The following is a 21,331-nucleotide window of genomic DNA, read 5'->3' on the forward strand; positions in this document are numbered from 1 at the left end:
TATCTATCTGTATGTAAAAATATCCCATTTTAAAAATTAAATGAATAATTAATATTAATATGTAATACATCCTCCACCATGAAAGGCAGTAAGGGGCATCTTTTATTTAATAAAAAAATACTTTATTACAATTAAGAGCCTGTAACTAAGCAAAGAACCCTCGAAGAATCCTTCATCTAAAGGTCTAACTAAAATACTCAAATAAAATTAATAGTTAATATTCATATATAATAATACCTTGATTGAGTCAACATCATTGTAGACTTCAGTTATATTACAGCAATACACTTAAAAAAGTAAAGCATATGTATGAAATGTTAGTTAGACACTAAAACTAAATTACTATATGTATTTCGCCAAGATATATATATATATATATATGTATATATATATATATATATATATATATATATATATATATATATATATATATATATATATAATCTTGGCGAATATATATATAAAATCTCGGCGATTTCAATGTTACTACACTTAAGTCAGAAATTGAAAATCAAAAAAGACATTCATAATGTTTCAGTCGTTTTTAAAATGTGAGATTCTTACTGAGAGTAAAGTAAAAGCAACCGTCGGAAGAAACAAAAGTGGTACATTAGGGCTCGCTATGACGCAACCATGAGAAATTTACATTACATTTAAATTTATTACTTCGGCAGAGACTCTTCTAAAAAAGCAAATGAGAAAAGACACAATTCAAGCATGAGCCAAGGCATCGTGGTTAAAGTGACAAGGCTTTACCAAGGTAGAAATCTCAAATCAAACCCGATTCACTAAAAAAATGATTCCCATGTCCAATATTGGCAGCATCTTGAATTTTACACTGTTTTCATCATGAAACTGATATTACATCAACTACAATGGGCACTTTTCACACTTCCAGGTCTTTGTTGCCAGAAGTAGTTTTTCGCTTCTGTTTTTAACAACCAAGTCAAGCACCATTTATGAAAAGTGCTATAGAAAAACTTTAAACTACAGTGGAACTAAAGTAAGTAATGTTTAAGTGGCAAATAAATTGCAACCCCCTTAAGTAGAAATGTTTCGCTATATGAACAAAGCCTATCTGACGGAATCTCAAGCTAACCTGCAGAGTTTAACCTCACGTTTGAGTCACATCTCGCTGTGACTACTACCTTGCTGTGGACTACATTTAACACTGAACTAAAAAAAAAAAAAATCACTCATAACACTCACTACAAGTATTAACTCTGCTCTTAAGTAACTGGGAATACAGCTAGCTAACAAAAGTGTTTCTAATCTCTTTGACGTATCTACAATTTTATCATTTTGCAAAGCGATTAATAGAAATTAACTGAAATGTGGTACATATGACAGAACACGTACACAATATCAATTAACTACACATCAAGCTACTCATCATCATGATAAACAGTTGGCTTACCAGAAATCATTTTACCTTACGTCTACGTATTTCCCCTTTACTTTGTCTTTCTTTCATTTAAAACTTCTGGCTTTGAATTGCAATGTTTTAAAATAAATGTTCCTACCACATTTTCAAATGTCGCTACATTTCTCTACAATCATATATTTGCAAAGTCATAAAGCAACTTTTTAGAATCAGGCATCTTCAGATCTAAATTCCTAACAGTAACAGAGAGAATAAGACTGAACATCATCACCGTAATCAATCTGCTGCTATGTACACGTTGTAGGCTTTTTCGTACACCAGTTTGTATTGTGACAGCTAGCAAATAGCATTTAGCTAGTCTGCATAGGCAGAGATATTATCATGCTAGCTAGCATGTGAAAAATTAGGAATAAAGATGTTGTTAGTTAGCCTTAGTGAAAGTTTTCCCATATTCCTTGGTTCTTTGGTGAATCTGGGCACTAATTTGCCATCGGTAACTAAAATCAGTGTGTGGCTTGAAATTTGAGGAAGATGTCTTTTCTCTTGTGAATCTTTCTTATACTTTTACTTTTGTACTTTGAGTAAATGAACTGCTTTAACTTGAGTAAAGAATTTGAAGCCGTACTACATCCTTTACCATAATATTTATCTAGACTTTTACTTAAAGAATTTTGGTACTTTTTATTACTTCTAGGTAATATATCTTGTATCTGATGCATTAAATTACAAATTATATACTATTTAAATCATGACAGTTTTCTATTTTAAAGGAATGGTTTAGAAAAGAAATCATAGTCGATCTTCCAAGATGTGTTTGTATTACTTTTTACCTGGAGCTACAGGACAATGTAACTAACAAGTAAATAAAGTCTATCGCACCCAATCTTTTACATGAACATATATCCAAAGCTTCATATGCTGTACTTGGTTCAAAATTTAGCACTAAAATAGCAGAGAGAGAGTCTGTATTCACACATTTTAGTTTAAAATGAATCAACACCCTCTGACCAAATTTTACAGTGGAAAAAAAGATATTCTGGTTGTCCATGATGGCGACCCCATAACGTTCCAGTATTCAGCTCGAAGGTGAAGTTTAGTTCATGTTTATAGATGACAGTAAGTCCCGCTGTGTCCTAAAAACCACATCAGCAAGTCTGTGGATGTGGTTTGAGGCTAATATTTGCATTAGCTACAATAGCATTGAAGTTCGGGGGAAAACAAATGACAGAAATGTTAAACACCATGTATGTCTTGGCATACTGACTACATTTGGAATAAAGGGGAAACAGTGTATGCTTGGTTTTCACTTTAATATGGTAATCTTTCAGGTTCTATCGACAATTTGTCACAATTCAAACCCCCTTAACTGGACCCCATTGTGTACATTTTGCAGCTCTTATTATCTTATATATCTTATTTTCTTATTGTCATGAAATGTTTCGAGAGGCTTGTCATGAGGCATATCAAGACCCTATCGCCCCCTTAACTGGACCCCATGCAGTTCATATATCGTCCCAAGTGCTCAACAGACGATGCAATCACCACCACCCTCCATCTGGCTCTCACCCACCTGGACAAAAAGGACATGTACATTTGAATGCTGTTCATAGACTTCAGTTCAGCTTTCAACACAATCATTCTTCAGCACCTGATTGGAAGGCTAAGCCTGCTGGGCCTGAGCACCTCCCTCTGCAACTGGATCCTAGACTTCCTGACTGGGAGACCTCAGTCAGTCTGGATCGGGAGCAGCATCTCCAACACCCCCACACTGAACACTGGGGTCCCCCAGGGCTGTGTGCTCAGTCCACTGCTATTCACTCTGCTGACTCTGCTTGAATCATATCCATTAGCCGATGACATGAAAGTGGTGGGTCTCATCAGCAATAACTACGCATACAGCATACAGAGAGGAGGTGCAGTGGCTAATGGACTGGTGCAGAACCAATAACCTGTCTCTGAATGTGGCCAAAATGAAAGAGATGATGGTTGACTTCAGGAGATCATAGAGCGACCATTCTCTGCTGAACATCAATGGCTCCTCCATGGAGATTGTCAAGAGCATCAAATTCCTTGGTGTTCACCTAGCGGAGAACCTGACCTGGTCCCTCAACAACAGCTCCATAGCCAAGAAAGCCCAGCAGCATCTCTACTTTCTGCGAAGGCTGAGAAAAGCTCATCTCCCACGCCCCATCCTTACCACACTCTACAGAGGGACTATCCTGAGCATCCTGAGCAGCTGCATCACTGCCTGGTTTGGAAATTGCACCGTCTCTGATTGTAAGACCCTGCAGCAGATAGAGTTTCATCCGAGTTTATCTTCCCTCCATCACATACATTTACACCACACACTGCATCCGAAAACCCTCTAGCATTTTGGATGACCCCATGCACCCCTCACACAAACTTTTCACCCTCCTGCCGTCTGGCAAAAGGTACCGAAGCATTTGGGCCCTCATGACCAGACTGTGCAATAATTTCTTCCCCCAAGCCATCAGATTCCTCAATACCCAGAGACTGGACTGACAAAACACACACACACACATACACGCACACACACAATCATACTCAACTGAACACCAGTCCACTCCCTTTGAAATTTTTGCATGTTTCTTTCTTAAATTGCTGCTAAAACACCATAAACAAAATACTGTATTGACTACCTACATTTTTCTGCTAATTAGTATGTCATGCCTACATTTACAGCATCTATTATAATTTTGGAATATCTCTTTGCACCTTATTCCACACTAGGACTGTGTACTGGTTGGCACTGCAATGTTGTACTGTCCTGTGCTGTTTGCACATGTTTGCGCACATGCACTTTAGGTAGTCCTGTGTAGGTCTGTGTAGTCTTATTTAGCTCTGTATCGTCTCAAGTAGTTCTGTGTTGTTTATGTAGCACCATGGTCCTGGAGGAACGTTGTTTCCTTTCACTCTGTACTGTACTAGCTGTATATGGTTGAAATGACAATAAAGCCACTTGACTTGACTTGACTTGACTATTACTGAATCTTATACCATACCTTGCAAGAAGTGTAAGAATTTTTCTGAAGGTCTAGGTCTAGACATTCAAATTTCTACATTTACATAGCAGTCGCTTTAGTTCTAGTAAGAACACAGAGAGTGCCACAGATACATTTATACTGCTGTTGAATTATCCAGTCTGTTTGTCTGTAACAGCTCATTCACAGGGAATTGTATAGAGAAGTTTAACATTTCTCTCCAATTTCAGCACTTTGTAACAGTCAGAGGAAAAGCTATGACTTTAAAGTTCCAGACACAGAAATGACTTGTCATACTATTTATTCATTTATAGTTACATTTAATGTTGTTGAACATCTATGAAACAAGTTAGTTCCTATCACTTACATTATAGCAGCTATAAACAGTCCTTCCCTCAACAGTGTCATTCTTTTCTAGCTCTTTTAAAAAAACAGAGCTTCTCATGTTACAGAGAAAATGTAAAGCCATTTGTCCTGAAGACTTTTGTGTGTCAGAACATTTAAAGTCACAGCTTTACCACTGACTGGTACAAAGTGGTGACACCGGAGACTCCTTCCATAAATGTTAAATAAACGTCTCTGTACAGAAAACGTCACCATATCAACGATTACTCACGTTAGCACATTAATATAAACCTGTGATTTGCATCTTCAGACTTGCCGTTATGGAAGATTGTGGTATAAAAAAAGAAATGTAAATAAAAAAAGTTAAATCTTATTATATAAAATGACATTACTTTGTGCATTCTGTACCTTATTGTAATAATTACCATCATTATCAAGTGGTGTGAAAGGAAAACCTTCCAGTTTCTTTGCACCTTTAAACAAAACAATACATTTAATAACTATATTGCAGATTTTATTTTGTTGTTAAGGTCACTCTTTGTATCAAAAAGATACAACAACACTTTTTGACAGCAAAATAGGTAAGAAATGCTTGATGATCATATAAGATCAAAGTTGAAGATTATGTGTTCTAGGTAAAAAGCTGCAGATCGTGTTCACTTTTCCCCTCAAGGAAGTCCCTCCCGAGTGCACATGACTCGCTGCCTCAAAATGCTTTCCTGCCATGCAGCGCATTCTCATGTCAGGAGAGAAAAAAATTCCAGTGCTGCGCTGAGAAAAAGCAGGAAGTGTCACAATGGCTCACTTCAACAGCCCCACACACACACACACACACACACACACACATGCCACTTTGTGGATTCCAGAAAAATCTATGAGGAAACACTGAACTGTTTCTCCCTCCTGAAAGGGAGGCTCGGATTGCTACTTCAAGTGATCCTTTTATGCAGATTTGACTCTTAGGGATCTGTGAAAGTCTTACACACCGTCACACAGTGCAGTGACTTTCACTTGTGGGTGTGTGATTGAATGTCAACAGGCACCAGAAGCAGGCAGCTGTGTTTGTCCTGTTGCTGAGTGATCCACCCTCGTCCTTAACTCACTGTGGTTTTAGAATGTAACCTAACCAAGATAGTGGACACAAAAGAGATGTATTTGGTTTAAAATACATTTTTGAGCTTGCTCTATTTGTAAAGCGTCTACTACCAAGCTTTATGGTCAGTTGTATTAACATTATTACTATTCTGATATTACAACTGTATTCTGTTATTGCTTCTTAGCAAATGTACATAACTAGTTCAGCTGGAAAAAAATTACTCTGTCATAAAACATGACAAACATGGCTACAAGGCCTAAATGTAGCTGCTCACACTGTAGGGCACTTATCACATGTCCATCTAGTGAACTTTGCCTCCTAGAAACACTCCCATATTTCAAATATTTTCTGGGCTGGGACACTGGGACGATAGAATAAACCAGTATGACTCACTTGCCAGACAAATTATTGCCACCTTTTATATACTGTGTGTATATACTGTATAAATATACGGTGGATATAAAAAGTCTACACACCCCTGTTAAAATGCCAGGCTTCTGGTGATGTAAAAAAATGAGACCAAGATAAATCATTTCAGAACTTTTTCCACCTTTAATGTGACCTATAACCTGTACAACTCATCTGAAAAAAAAACTGAAATCTATTAGGGGGGGGGCGAGTAAAAATAAAACAACAAAATAATGTGGTTGCATAAGTGTGCACACCCTCTTATAACTGGGGATGTGGCTGTGTTCAGAATTAAGCAACCACATTCAAACTCATGTTAAATAGGAGTCAGTACACACCTGCCATCATTTAAAGTGCCTCTGATTAACCCCAAATAAAGTTCAGCTGTTCTAGTAGGCTTTTCCTGACATTTTCTTAGTCGCATCTTACAACAAAAGCCATGGTCCACAGAGAGCTTCCACAGCATCAGAGGGATCTGATTATTAAAAGGTATCAATCAGGAGAAGGGTACAAAAGAAGGCATTAGATATACCATGGAACACAGTGAAGACCATCATCATCAAGTGGAGAAAATGTGTCGCAACAGCGACATTACCAAGAACTGGACGTCCCTCCAAAATTGATGAAAAGACGAGAAGAAAATTGGTCAGGGAGGCTGCCAAGCGGGCTACAGCAACATTAAAGGAGCTGCAGGAATTTCTGGCAATTTCTAGCAATTTCTATGGGTTAGTGTGGCAAGACAGAAGCCTTTTCTTACAAAGAAAAACATCCAAGCCCGGCTAAATTTTGCAAAAACACATTTGAAGTCTCCCAAAAGCATATGGGAAAATGTGTTATGGTCTGATGAATCCAAGGTTGAACTTTTTTTAATTCCAAAAAGTATGTTTGGCGCAAAAAGAACACTGCACATCACCAGAAGAACACCACACCCACAGTGAAGCATGGTGGTGGCAGCATCATGCTTTGGGGCTGTTTTTCTTCAGCTGGAATTGGGGCCTTAGTCAAGGTGGAGGAAATTATGAACAGCTCCAAATACCAGTCAATATTGGCACAAAACCTTCAGGCTTCTGCTAGAAAGCTGAAGATGAAGAAGAACTTCATCTTTCAGCACGACAACGACCCAAAGCATACATCCAAATCAACAAAAGAATGGCTTCACCAGAAGAAGATTAAAGTTTTGGAATGGCCCAGCCAGAGCCCCGACCTGAATCAGATTGAAAATCTGTGGGGTGATCTGAAGAGGGTCGTGCACAGGAGATGCCCTCGCAATCTGACAGATTTGGAGTGTTTTTGCAATGAAGAGTGGACGAATATTGCCAAGTCAAGATGTGCCATGCTGATAGACTCATACCCAAAAAGACCGAGTGCTGTAATAAAATCAAAAGGTGCTTCAACAAAGTATTAGTTTAAGGGTGTGCACACTTATGCAACCACATTATTTTGTTTTATTTTTACTCGCCCAACCTAAAAGATTTCAGTTTGTTTTTCAGATGAGTTGTACAGGTTATAGGTCACATTAAAGGTGGAAAAAGTTCTGAAATGATTTATCTTGGTCTCATTTTTTTTTACATCACAGAAGCCTGGCATTTTAACAGGGGCGTGTAGACTTTTTATATCCACTGTATATATGTGAGTGTGTGTGTGTGTGTGTGTGTGTGTGACATATATAAAGGTGTATAATGAAAATATTTTTGACACAAGGTGTAGAAAATAGTAATAATTTCACATAATTGATTGGGAATGAATCAAAACTAACAATTTTTTTTAACGTAGACGTTCAACAGATTTTTTTAATGTCTTAATATTGAATCATATATTGTTGAAATTTAAGCTTCATTTCTAAAACAGGATGATATATAGTCACGTGTAGGCATTGTCTTAGATGAATCACGAATAACGCTGAAAACTCATACTGAAAGATTAATTGATTCCTGGGATTCGGTTGGTTTCCAGCATTATGTTTATCACATATTGTTTGCCCATGAACCAAGTCATTTTCTCAAATTCTGGTCATAATAATTGTTATAAAATAAAAAGATTTTTTGTGCACAATCTTAATAAAGTCTAAAACCTGTGATAAAATTTTTTTTTATTGATGTTTCACTGGGTATTTGTTGGGTCTTTTAGGTCAGGGAACCCTCAAGGGTCCATAACACATGACGAGTGTGTGTGTGTGTGTGTGTGTGTGTGTGTGTGTATGGTTTTTGTAATGATATTACAATGGGATAAATTAAGATGAATTACTATCTAAGCTAATATAGTTGTAAGTATTATTATTATTATTATTATTAGTTACCTATATAATTATAAGCCTAACTGACAGATCCCTTTAGCTGAATGGTGGAAAGTGCTCTCATGTATTGCACTAATATATATAAAAAAATTTAATTATTCATTAAATACAGTGGTACCTTCATTTTTATGTGAATAGTTTACTGAATACTTTTTAAATTAATTAGCAATTTGGATCATAAAAGGGTTTTATTAACCCGGAAAACAAACAAACAAACAGAGAAAAAAAGGTTCTTGACTGCAAAAAGTTTTTGAGCCCCCTGTTTGAGAGGGCGTGGCCTTAAAATGTGAAAAATCATAAATCATTCCTGTGATAGTTTTTTAAAATCCTAAATATTATTTTGAAAGAAACTATGAAGGAAACGTTGGTGTTTGTTCATCGTAATTTGCCTGTAATTGACATGAGAAGAAAAAGAAAAGGGACTAGTTTGTTGGCAGTTGTGAGTGCCTTACCACCGGCGAGCATAAAAATGACTGAAAGGGAGTGATGCGTCCTGCGCGGAGGGATCTCGAGCACGGACTACACCCAAGGCGCTGTCTCGATTCACATCGGCTTTTCTTCCCTGCCCCCCCCAAAAAGCAGACCTCGGCAGCACGCAGCTAAGCGCTTTTTGGAGAGGCGAGCCTCGACTCGGGTGCTTCAAACCTTCTTTAACCTTAAATCCATCCAAAGAGTCTCTGTAGAGCGTCGTAATATTTTTTTGTTTACAAATTGCAGCAAACATGTCTTGGCAAAGCTACGTGGATAACCTGATGGCCGACGGCAGCTGCCAGGATGCCGCCATTGTCGGTTACACGGACGCCAAATACGTTTGGGCATCTTCAGAAGGGGGCACTTTTAGCGGTATAACGGTGAGATTTTTAAAAAAAAGATATTACCCTGTTCAACGATTATATTATTTCCTACTGGTTCGGTGTAATGGCTAAATCTTTAGTCTTTTGTGTCTGTGTGTGGGGCCACGTTACGGTTAGCTAGCAGGGGCTAACATGAACAAGCGCGCGTGCGTTACAGAAAAGGAGCCGTTAGCGCGTTTAAAATACGCCGTTAGTCCTCGTGACGGTTTGTTTTTCGCTCCTTTTTTAAAAAAGTAACCTCAAAAGCTATAGATATTGTAATATTTTTTAAAATAGAAATGTATTTTTTCCATTTTCAATTCAGTGATAAAGCGAATACGGCAACGTTAGCAAATCCTTAGGCCCCAGACAGCGGCACTAGACTAGCTTTTTTTCGCTTTTTTTTTTTTTTTTTTTTTAAAGAAGCTAACTAGCTTATCTTTTCATTCAAAGACAAAAAATGAAATGAAACCCAGCCAGTATTAACACAGTATTCTTGAATTCATTAAGCTGTCCAATCATTAATAACCGGTTTGTCTGTTTTTTTGGGTTATTTTTTTTGTGAAACAATTAGCATAGCGCTAGTTAGCATGGCAAGCAAGTTGTCCATTGATATTAAAAAAAATGTAAAAAGTTCATGTTAATGAGAGAATACGTAACGCATTAAGGCTTCAACGCTTTAATAATCGACCACGTGGTCTATGAATTATAAATGAGTATTTGCGTGAAAAAATAGGTGTTTTATTTAACATTTTTAATATAAACATTTATACTTTTTAGCATTATTTTTATTTTTTTTGTTTAATCACGCTGGAGATTTAGGCGTAGGCCATACTGGAAGGAAGTTAGCCACTGGCGCTTGGGCATAGTCTTTCTTCCTTTGGCTCGGTCCCGAATTGCACCCTGTCTGTGCACTACCTAGGGCACTGAATAGCATTATTCCACAAGCTACCTAGTGCCCTTGGTTTGGAGGGTGTTGAGTGGGATTTGGGATTTGTCCTGTGCTTCCCTTTTCCCCTCTTCTCCTTACAGGAACATGCCTGTGTCTTCAAAGATGGCGTCCCGTTTTACATTTGCCCAAGCTTTCCAGTCATTACAGATTTAAATGCGTTTATTAAGCTGAAATGAAGTCTCTTCCTGATTAACACGTTTTTTTTTTTTTTTTTTTTTTTAAACATGATTTGACATTGGAGTAAAAGGAAATGAATAGCTGGTAACACCAGGTTTTCTCATTCTCAGATTCAGAGATTAGATGCTAAAAGAATTTATATTTGCATATACACCTACATATATTTATGGACTTGTTCATATTTGTCTATGTTGGCCTGTCTTTAGGTATTCCTTGTGCCAGGAAATAACTTTTAGTGTTTAATTAAAAAAAAAAAAAAAAAAAAAACCCACACACACCCCTGCTATGTAAATCTTGGGCACATTAAGTGACTCGGTACAATCATATTTATTTTACTTTTTTAAAAAAAGAAATGGAGATTATTTTTGAACGTTACACCCGCAAATCTCTAACACATTACATTGTGTAACATTTTGTCATCTTGACATCGTTTTTTGCTAGTTTTATTAAAATTGCAATCGACATTTTTGTACTTCTCGAGTTTTAGATTACTCATTCCATTTAAGTGACTCGTGAGTCTTATTATAATAGCATAATATTTAACAAGAAAAGAAAGCAAAGCAGACCCCCTGGCTATGCCTTACAGACTTCCCTTGGAAAACCACACCCTGTGTTAAGAAATAATCAATATCCTTAACCGAACATCTTTCTATGTGTTATTCCCCGTCACAGGCCGATGAAATCGATGTCATAGTCGGCAAGGACCGGGAGGCCTTCTTCACCAACGGGCTGACCCTAGGGAAAAAGAAGTGCTCTGTGATCAGAGACAGCCTGCCACTCGATGGTGACTGGACTATGGATATCAGGACGAAGAGTCAAGGTGGAGAGCCGACGTACAACGTTTCCGTAGGCAGAGCTGGCAAAGGTAAAATTGTTTTGGGTATTTGCAAATGACCCTCACATTTACATATGGAAAAGAAAATGTAACTTGACCAACGAAAGCGAACAACCTCAGAGAGGGTTTGTACAGTTGCGTAAGGCTGAAGCACAGCTTCTGATTTGCTCATTTTCAGGTAATTGACAGGCGTTCTCTGAGGATGTTCATTCTGGGGTGTTTTTTTTTTTTGCTCATTGATTTGAATGTTAGAGCAAGAGGATGGACTGATACATGTTGCCTGCAATGCAGTAAATGATTGTATGCCTGTTTATAAATGGATATGGAACAAAGTAGTCAACTTCTGTGCACAAGCATGCCATTTAGATTACAAGAAATAAAAAGGTAACGAAAGGAATCAGATAATACCATGTTATCCGGACTTGTCCTTCTCTACAAAATTCCAGGTCAAATAATGTTGCCTTTAAACTTTTGGTAATTATAATAATTGTATTTGTTACTCTGATGATGTTTACAATATTCCTATATCCCACAGAGTAAATGAACACTAAACTAATGTTGGTCATTTGTTAATCCCATCACTGTGTTAACAGAATTTGGCACTGAAGTAGCTGGAACAATCAAAAGCTGCTTATAAACTGAACAAGGAGATTTTAGCATTAAAACTAAAGCATTGCTATTTAAGGTCAATAAACATGGATGTACAAATGTACAGGTAATAACACAGTGCTGCTGTATAGCGACTGTAATGGGACAAAAACTAAACAAGAATGGCTTATCGTCCGGATAATATGATCTAAATTTTTATTTACCTTGCTTTTCTGTCTTACATTAGTGTGCATAACTGTGTACAGTCTGCCTTTGTGGTCCTTGTTCTGGTAGTGTTACTAAAAGGTATTTTTACAAAAAATGGGCTGAAAAGCTCTTCTCTTTTCCCTTCCCTGTTTCCCTCTCTGAGCTTCCCCCCACCTTCTTAACCACCTGAATAACTGGATGCCACTGCTAAGCATGTAAAGGCAGCTTTCTTTTCTGAAACCGGTTTAAAATTGGCACCTTTTCATTATTTAGAGAATGAATAAGTATAGTGAAAGTAGTGAACAAGTGGTTTTTAGTCCTTCACAGCCATCTACTCTCGTTATCAGTGTCCATAACTCAGCATGTCATTGCTTCGTTTGCACTTGTCTCATGGTGCAGTTTACTGTAAATGACTAACAGCCCTCGCCCTTCTCCGTACAGATTAAACGAATAAATAAGCTTGGTTTACGTAGCGCCTTTGTCAAACTCAAGGTCATGTCACAAACGGCTGCCTTGCAATGTACAGATTGTTGACTTGGGCATTTTTTTTTTTCCCTCTTCTTTCTTCAATGCCATCATAATTTTTAGTTTTTGTATCACTGACCCACTGTATTTATGACCTCAGTAACAAGTGGATGATCGGATATGCTGTCAGCCAGTGGTTTTACTCAACTCAACTTTTATTTATAAAGCACTTTCAAAACCATTAAAATGGACCAAAGTGCTGTCCAAAGATAGTAAAATACTAAAATTCATGAAAACATAGAATAACAAGAAGACATAACATCATTAAAAGCATACAGCCAATCCTTCACAATTCTCCGACCTAATCAAATGCCGAAAGCTTGATGAAATAAGTAGGTCTTCAAATCCTTTTAAAAAAATGTCCAGCTTAACACTGCTTTTTAACAGTCACTAAGTATTCCTGTACATGTATTGTGTATCACAAAATACTTTACTAGGATTTATTTATTTATTTTTGCTGCCCAACTGTAATTTAGGGATCGCTTCAGTCATTGGTTAGGCTGCCATAAATAGTCCATGTACAGTCAGTCAAAGTGATACCCTCTTCCCTAGAATAGTTCTTATCAGTTGATTTAGGAAGCCGCATGCAACGTAGACTAGACTTAGACTGGCTAGAATTAAATTCTCAACTTGGACTTATCCATAAAAGGAGGTATAAATGGGATTAGCAGCCCTTCACCTAATGCCAGTTCAGCTAGATGCCTTAACATGGATGCTCAAGAAGCCAAGAAGCAAAATTTTCTAAACTGCCTTATGGGTGTCCTGCTTTGCCTTTGAAATTTGACTAATGTTAAACCGGGTAACATAATGAACATTAATAATTAACAGTTTCTGATGGTGGGATGAATTCAGGAATTCCCCTTCCTGCATCCTCTGTCCTGTGCTTTAAATAAACCTCTATGGTGTGTGATCAGGTTTCAAACTATTCAAATACTCACAGAGGTTGATTCACTTTTCCATTTCTGGGTTTGCTTGTTTGTAATCATATGCATGAGCATGCGAGCACTTTGGACTACAGCTGCAATTTATTCTTTTCATTTTCTCCTTTTTTTTCCCCCTAACCAGCAGCACTTCTCAACTCTTTTTTCCTTTGTTTCTATTTCTTCTCTTTCAGTCTTGGTTCTTGTAATGGGCAAAGAAGGGGTCCATGGAGGCGGATTGAATAAGAAGGCATACTCGATGGCAAAATACTTGAGGGATTCGGGGTTCTAACGTAATTAATGCTCGCTTAGTTTCAATTTTGAGGGACAGAAAGAAGAGAGGGTTTGCTGTTTAAGCTTTCTCCTTCACACAGTTAAAATGTCTTTAATGAGAAGAATGGTGGTAAGATCTTATAACGTCCCCGTATTACGGGGGGAAAGACTTTTTCTTTCCTTTTTTTCAATTTTTTCATTTGTCATCTTTTTTTTTTTTCTTTCTCCCCCTCTCCCCCCTTTATGTACCCCCAGTATTGGTTTTAGTCATGGGAAAGGAAGGTACCCACGGAGGACAGCTCAACAAGAAAGCATTTACCATGGCTGAATACCTGAGGAGAGCTGGATACTGAAGCAGCCCCCTTTCCATCCATCCACACAGCAGCTCACTGTAACATCCCATCATCCCTTTCTCCCTCCTTGGTTTTTCTTTTTTCTTTTCTTTTTTCCTCCTTCACAGCACTACAGATACTTAGTGGATGCATTGTCTATCCAGCCCCTTAATTCTCAACTGTGTTTTTTTTTTTTTTGTTTTTTTTTTTTAAAAATGTACACCCTTACTTCCTCTCTTCCTTCTATTTAGCATACCTATCCCATTCCCATTTTCCTCATCCTTATAGTGCCACAAAACAAGCATGTTCATTTTATGAAGGCTTAAAACAAAAACACAGTACTGTACATAAAGCATTTAAGACAATTGGGCTTTTCAGATTTGCATAAACGAATCGTCACTGTCCAGTTTTCCTGAGGCACTTATCTAGTGGTCCATCGATGCCTCTCGAGTGCTTTGAGCCTTGCTGAGCTGTCGGTCTTCCCTAGTGATTTTTTCTTTCCAGCATGGCCAGGAGGGTTTAAAAAGTGCATGCATATCTCTTTTAGCTCAATATCATCAAATACCTAACTACCATACACTACCAGTGTCCTCCCAAAAAAAAAAAAAAAAAAAAGTAATAAATTGAACCACACTACATAATTCTTGCCCTTATACTTGTAACCAGTTTTATTCAAAATACAACATCCAATGCTTTTACTGTTGTATCTGGATGTGGTGTTGTGAGTCTTCGATGTAATGTTGGATTTTTTTTTTTTTTTTTTTTTTTCTTCTTTTGAATGTGATGGCAGATCAGCATTTACAACGTCTAGGTTTAAAACAAAAATCGCTTCTGGACTCTAAGGACATTCCACCGCTAATATAGCCACTTAGCAACTTATTTACCAGCTAGTGATTTTGATTTATTGTAATTTTTTTAAAGCACTGCCCTTCCGATGTAACTCTGGTTTGGTGTCCATTCATATTATAGATATTATTTTTTTTCTCCAGTAGGACCAATTTTTTTTCTGCATTTTGGAGGATTAACAGATTACTGAAGGATCGACTGCTAGCTTCATCTGTTTGTAGAACATGAAATTGAACATTTCAAATACACAGTATAACACTAACCTCTTGACTTCACTAGTAATGGTATCCATGACTTGGGGATGGATTACAAAGCTCTAATGGTAACTACCTGATTATTATTATTATTATTATTATTTTTTTCTTTCTCACAATGAATGTTTTGAATAGATGAAATGGCAGTCTTATTGTTGACTTTAAATCCTTTAACCCCCATTTTGTCTGTTAATCCTGTCAGTTTTCAAACATCAAGTCATTTGTGCTTTATTCAACTGCGATATATCAACTTGTCATAGCACGGTACAAATATTTCATTAAATAGGCAAAAAAAACAAAACAAAAAAAACCACACACTGAAGTAACTGTGTACACTAAATTTTCTGGGTTATGGTGGTATTAGTTAAAGAAGAAAAAGACCACTAGTCAGTTGTATTGTTAACTTTAATAATAATAAAAAAAGCAGTGTATCCTGTGCCATAATGTAGATCTGATCTGTTGCTACTGTGAGATGGATTTTAAAACCGCTGCCTTGTTAGGAGTCGATTCTCGAATGGCACCTTCTTTGGGATATCTGACATTAAAATTTTCAAACTCTCCAGGGCTTGTGGAATATGTACAGATTAAAGTGAAACATGTCAACAAATCATGTTCATTTCTCTCCTTTCTTTTGTTGCACCCGATTTATGATTATGAAATCCTGACCAGCTGATATCTATACAACCCGATTTTGCGTGGAAAATGCCATGAATTAACCACCTTGTTTACAGACAGATCAAATAAATCTATTCCAACCAGAAAGAATTGCATTTTTTTCCCTTTCTTTTCTTCCTTTCTTTGTTTCTGAGTGGTGTGATAGGTTGAAAATTGATATTTAACCTTTCAAACATGGTTGTATTAAAAAGAATTTACCTGTAGCTCTTGTCAGGCAGCTTTTTTTTAATCCCTAAATGTAATTCAGCAGCTTCTCGTTCATTTCTAGCATACAGTTGATCATAAGTTGCAACAGTACTCTCTTTGCACATATCTACATGATGCAAAGTGTGCTGAAAATTGTATTAGGGCTTTTTGCACCGCTTTAGTTCCAGAACTAAATTTACAGTACTGAAGTACTGGGCGATTTTGCGCGAACTGTTTCCCAGTACCGTTTAAAGGGCTGCATTCGCACTGACAGTGGGCACTAGGAAGTGCCGCAAGCCGGTCAACAGCGACGTCATTTGTGCGCGGCGTTCAACAACAGAAGCAAAGAAGAACAGCGTAAACAACCGGAGGATGGAGGACGCTGTGATCGGAGCCGTGTTTTTGTTTTGTCTCGCGGGTTTCACTATAATGGAAATGGAATGTCGACTTATACGTAAAGCGATGGAAAGAACGGTATGTTTAGATGGCATTTTAAATCATGGCGGGTGAGGGCGTTTTCGTATGCATTTGGCCAGTCAACGTCACGGATAGTACCAGTTAAGCTGGTTAGACCCAGTTCCGAAGGTGCAAAAACACCAAAAAGTGCGTAGTTCCACAATTATTTCAGGGACTATGAAAAGGTTCCCGCGGTGTGAAAGGCCCTATATTGTCTAATCTTTTTTTTTTTTTTGCTGTGTGCCAGGAAGTTTTTTGTTTATAATACTGTTACGTGTGAAAATAATGTACGCTGGATACTCTTAACATGTGTAAGCAGTGCAGATAGATTTGCATTTGCTGGTGGTAAAATGTTGATTATCAAATATTCAGGCTGAATTTTCATTTTACATAGCCTTTATTTTGGAATTATATGGGCAAAATGTCAAAGTAAACCCCCCCCCCCCCCCTTTTTTTTTTTTTTTTCCTCTTCTTTCCCCCCCAAATGACAAGCCAGCCTTGGTTGGATTTTGTTCAAGTAGCTTGAGCCTATTTATGAAATATTCTTGTTAGAGGATTGTGCAGTGTGCTGAACTGAATGAGCTCCTAAACTGGAAATTTACTTCCTGTTTTGAAAATGTTTAAAATAAATTTGAGTTAACGGATCTTAAATTTATTTAACCCTTAAATTTAAATTTAAATTTATTTAACCCTAAATAACCCTAACCCTAACCCTAACCCAGCTTACGCTGAATACCTGCTGAATGGGATAGAAATGGTGCCTGATTATGTAGCGTTACATGCAGAGGGAATGATGAAATAACTGAAAATTGTGGCTTAGCAAATAATCAATGGGCCCTTGTAAGGACAAAGTTGGGTCCAGTGAAAAGGGATGCAGACAGTTCATCCAGAAGGTGAGTTTGCCATAAACATTTAAATATCCGAGACTGCTGCTCTTTAGTCTGAAGTACTATTTGGTTGGGCTTAGTTACCCTAATGGCTGTTAAGTAATAATGTAACCTCTGTAGCACTGGTTAAGTATAAGTCACAGTGATGGAGGTGTCTTAAAAATGTATGTATGGTAAAAGGTCCAAGCATTACACACACATTCTTTTAATACAAACTTATTTTCATCATTATTTTGACCACTTGTGCTAGGAGCTCTATAACATACCTGAGTGATGTCTCTTTTATTTTATAGTTCTAAATTTTCAACCTGACTTGGATCATTTTTTCTACTCCTTTTATCAAAGGTGAACTTTGGTATAAACTTTGCAGTAAAAATTACTGATGTGATGGATCCGAATGGGACTTAAGTCCCTGAGATTCGTACGAGGCTAAATTCCAGAGATCGGTAATGATTAACCACCTCCCCATGTAAAACAAATCCATTCCAAATAGGGCTTCAGAGTCGATGTCAAGCATAGTAAAGCTGGATTTGGAAAATATAACAGGCTGACATGAGAACTGTTAACAGGTTTGACAGTCTTTAGTGAGTCTAGGCACGTCTTTCTCTTAGTTTCTACTTTTTTCTATTGGTTTAATCAATCCATACCAAATGGCTTCCGAAACATTCCTTATGTGAGTGCCTCAGCAAATCAGCGCCTGTTTAAGTGTCGTAAAACCAGATTTTCCGGAAGGATCTCAACCCTCGTCCAGAAGAGAAGCCAGATGGTAAACAAAAACCTACATTACAGATGCTTTGTGTTAGGTCTCGTTTCGATTCGTCCTGGAGTGCTTAAAGATAGAAAATGCTTCAAATGAGTTGCTGTGTAACAGAGTAACAGTAATTCTACGCCTACAACGTGGACCATCAAGGTAGGTTTAACGTTTGCAAATATATTCTGAATTCAGCAAAATGTCTATCTTTACAATGCTTAATGGTTTTGTATGAATCAGTTACATGATACGTTAAACACTGACATTGCATATGCGTGTTATTGTGAACACATTGATTCTTTTCATTCTGCTTTGATGATCCGATGATCCTCTGCCACACGAGTTTCCTGAATGTTTGAATAGCATTGTGAATATTTTATTAGTAATCTGATAAACGATCATGACAATATTGTAAATGACAATTTCATGTTTTACAGTTTGCAAAATGAATAAACTTTGTGCTAGATAGTGCTTTTATGGATTTGTTTATTAACACTATTTACATTTTGCTTTAAATGTAAATGTTTGAGTGTTGGTTAGCTGAAGAGCCAGCTTTTCCAGTTTTCCCCACCACACCCCTTTCAGGTGCAAGCAATGTATGCTTTGTATTTGGTTGTTTAGATTAATACAAATAATATACAATATTGTTCATATGTTGTATGATGTGTAGAGATATTTAGAAATCATTATTTACAATTTTATTTTACTGTTGCTTAATATATTTATTAAGATCTGTTTTCATAAAAATATGTAATGTATTCAGTATATGGTAAGCATTGTCTTTTTTTTTTTTTTTTTTGTGTGTGTGTGTGTGTGTGCAGTATGGTATTTTTTTGTACAATTGATATTGTGAGCCTAAGGCTTTCTACAAGATTTTGGAGTGTATCTGTGGGCATTTGTGAAGTCAGGTATTGATGTTGGGAGAGAAGCCCCAGCTGACAACGTTTTGTTTCATCCTAAAGGTGTTCAGTGGGGTTGAGATCAGGGCTCTGTGCAGGCCACTAGAATCAGACTTCGGAGTTCCTCCAAAATAAACTTGTCAGACCAAGTCTTTATGGACCTTGCTTTGTGTATGGGGCACAGTCATGCAGGAACAGGAAGGGATTCTCCCCAGACTGGTACCCCCAAATTTGGAAGCATATAATTGTATAAAATGTCTTTGTATGCTGTAACATTAACATTATACTTCACTGGAATTGAGAGGCCCAAACCCTGAAAAATAGCCCCAGATCATTATCCCTCCTCCACCAAACCTTACTGCTGGCACTATGCATTCCACCAGGTAGTGTTCTGCTGGCATCCACCAAACCCAGGTTCGTCCATCAGACTGCCAGATAGTATGATTCATCACTCCAGAGAACAGTGTCAGTGCTTTACACTACTCCAGCTGACACTTGGCATTGCGCATAGTGATCTCAGGCTTGTGTGCAGTTGTGTGGCCATTGAAAGAAATTTCATGAAGCTCCGGATGCACAGTTCTTGTACTGATGTTGCTTCAAGAAGCAGTTTGGAGCTCTGTAGTGAGGGATGCAACAGAGGATAAGCAATTTTTACGAGTTAAGCGCTTCAGCAATCAGTGGCCCTGCTCTGCGAGTTGGCATGATCTAACGCTTTGTGCCACTGTTGTTGCTTCTAGAAGCTTCTATTGCACGATAAGAGCCCTAACATTTCACTGGGGCAGATCTGCAAGGGCAGACATTTCATGAAATGACTTGTGGCAAAGGTGGCATCCTATGACAATTTGTTTAAAGTCATTGAGCTCTTCAGTATGACCTGTTCTACTGCCAATGTTTAAATATGGTGCTTGCATAGCATGGTACTTGATTTTATGCACCTGTTAGCAATGGGTGTGGCTGAAACACCTGATCTCAAAAAGGGGTGTCCACATAATTTTGGCCGTATATTGTAGGCTTATAATGTGTTAATTAAAAAGGTTTTTTTCTTTAAAACATGGCTTTCACTTGAATGTAAACAACATTGTTGGCAGTGTTCACATTTTGGATTTCAGGATCCATTTGAAACTCGGAAGGAGCACCTACACATTATTTAGATTCTTTTTCCTCAGGGTCTGGATTTCTCTGATTTTGATGTTCAGACACTTGATTATGTTATTGTTAAATGTCATATTTCTTTCATTCACACTCGTTGCAAACAAGCATGTCTCCAGTTTCCTTCCTGTGAGCCACTGGGAAAGCTGAAATGGAAGTTCATGAGTAATGAGACACTTCCTCACTTTATACCCTTTGGTTTTGTCAGACTTTTTGATTTCATGATTCTTAATGGTATGTTTAAACATCTAACACACTGTGGACACAGGAGACCTCACACCTGTTTTAGCCTTTACAAAACCCTGGACCCTTTTCTGAAAAGAAAAAAAGAAAAGTGTCCTCCTTCTCCAGCTTAAACAAAACCTCAAAGTTCGGTAAAAATTTATTTATTTTTTAATTTTATATAATTGCGTTGCAAGCTAAAAGCCCTTAAAAGTGGCAAGGTTTCCCAAATTTGCTTCTCAAGCCGATGTCTTCCAAAGAGTAGATTTATGCAAGTCTAATAAAATATTGGACTGACTCATGACTAACATTTGATGTCTGCCCAAAAGGTTGGATTTATCTGGAATTATATCCCACATTTTAAAACAGTATCTTCATTTCAGAAATCCCTTTCTGCAAGAGTTTGAGAATCCCTGATATAGAGTGTATTCCTGCCTCATGCCCAAGGTTGCTGGGATGGGCTTCGGAATCACTGAGACCCTGACCAGGGTAAATTGCTTACTGAAGATAAACGAAAGAAAGATTTTCTTCCCCATAAAATTTTATTGTGCCATGGTAAACTTCATCAACATATCCAAATAGATAGCAATAAGTGGCACTAGTGGCTCAGAGGTTAAGCCTTTGGGTTACTGATTGAAATGTCATGAGTCAGTAGCTGACACTGTTTGAATCTTGATCAAGGCCCTTAATCGTCAACTGCTCAGGAGTATCCTATCTGAGTTGTAATTTGCTTTAGATAGAAGTGTCAGCCAAGTGCAGTAGGTACCATAAGTCCTTCTTTTGGTAACATTTACCTCAATGCCACTCCTAGGGAACTTGCCATGGTCAAACACTTA

The 21,331-nt window shown here is 37.5% G+C and overlaps 2 protein-coding genes across 3 annotated transcripts in view; both read left to right on the forward strand.

Moving 5' to 3' along the window:
* Positions 1–9,023: 9,023 nt before the first annotated feature.
* Positions 9,024–16,035, forward strand: pfn2a (profilin 2a). Of its 2 annotated transcripts, none has more exons than XM_034303984.2 (4): positions 9,024–9,162; positions 9,246–9,379; positions 11,163–11,355; positions 14,094–15,877. In XM_034303984.2, the coding sequence occupies exons 2-4, from the start codon at positions 9,251–9,253 to the stop codon at positions 14,189–14,191; spliced, it is 420 nt and encodes a 139-aa protein (XP_034159875.1). In that variant the 5' UTR covers positions 9,024–9,162; positions 9,246–9,250; the 3' UTR covers positions 14,192–15,877. The 2 variants fall into 2 exon arrangements, with proteins under 2 accessions (XP_034159875.1, XP_034159874.1); XM_034303983.2 differs by adding an exon at positions 13,760–13,858 and having other exon boundaries at positions 9,033–9,379; positions 14,094–16,035.
* Positions 16,036–17,074: 1,039 nt separating this feature from the next.
* zbtb41 (zinc finger and BTB domain containing 41) overlaps positions 17,075–21,331 on the forward strand; it is a 43,639-nt gene continuing 39,382 nt past the window's right edge. The window contains exon 1 of the mRNA XM_034303981.2: positions 17,075–18,384. The gene's annotated coding sequence lies outside the window, so the exon portion shown is untranslated. The remainder of the gene's footprint in view (positions 18,385–21,331) is intronic.

The sequence above is a fragment of the Pangasianodon hypophthalmus genome, chromosome 4, assembly GCF_027358585.1.
Source record: "Pangasianodon hypophthalmus isolate fPanHyp1 chromosome 4, fPanHyp1.pri, whole genome shotgun sequence".
Taxonomy (NCBI): Eukaryota; Metazoa; Chordata; class Actinopteri; order Siluriformes; family Pangasiidae; genus Pangasianodon; species Pangasianodon hypophthalmus.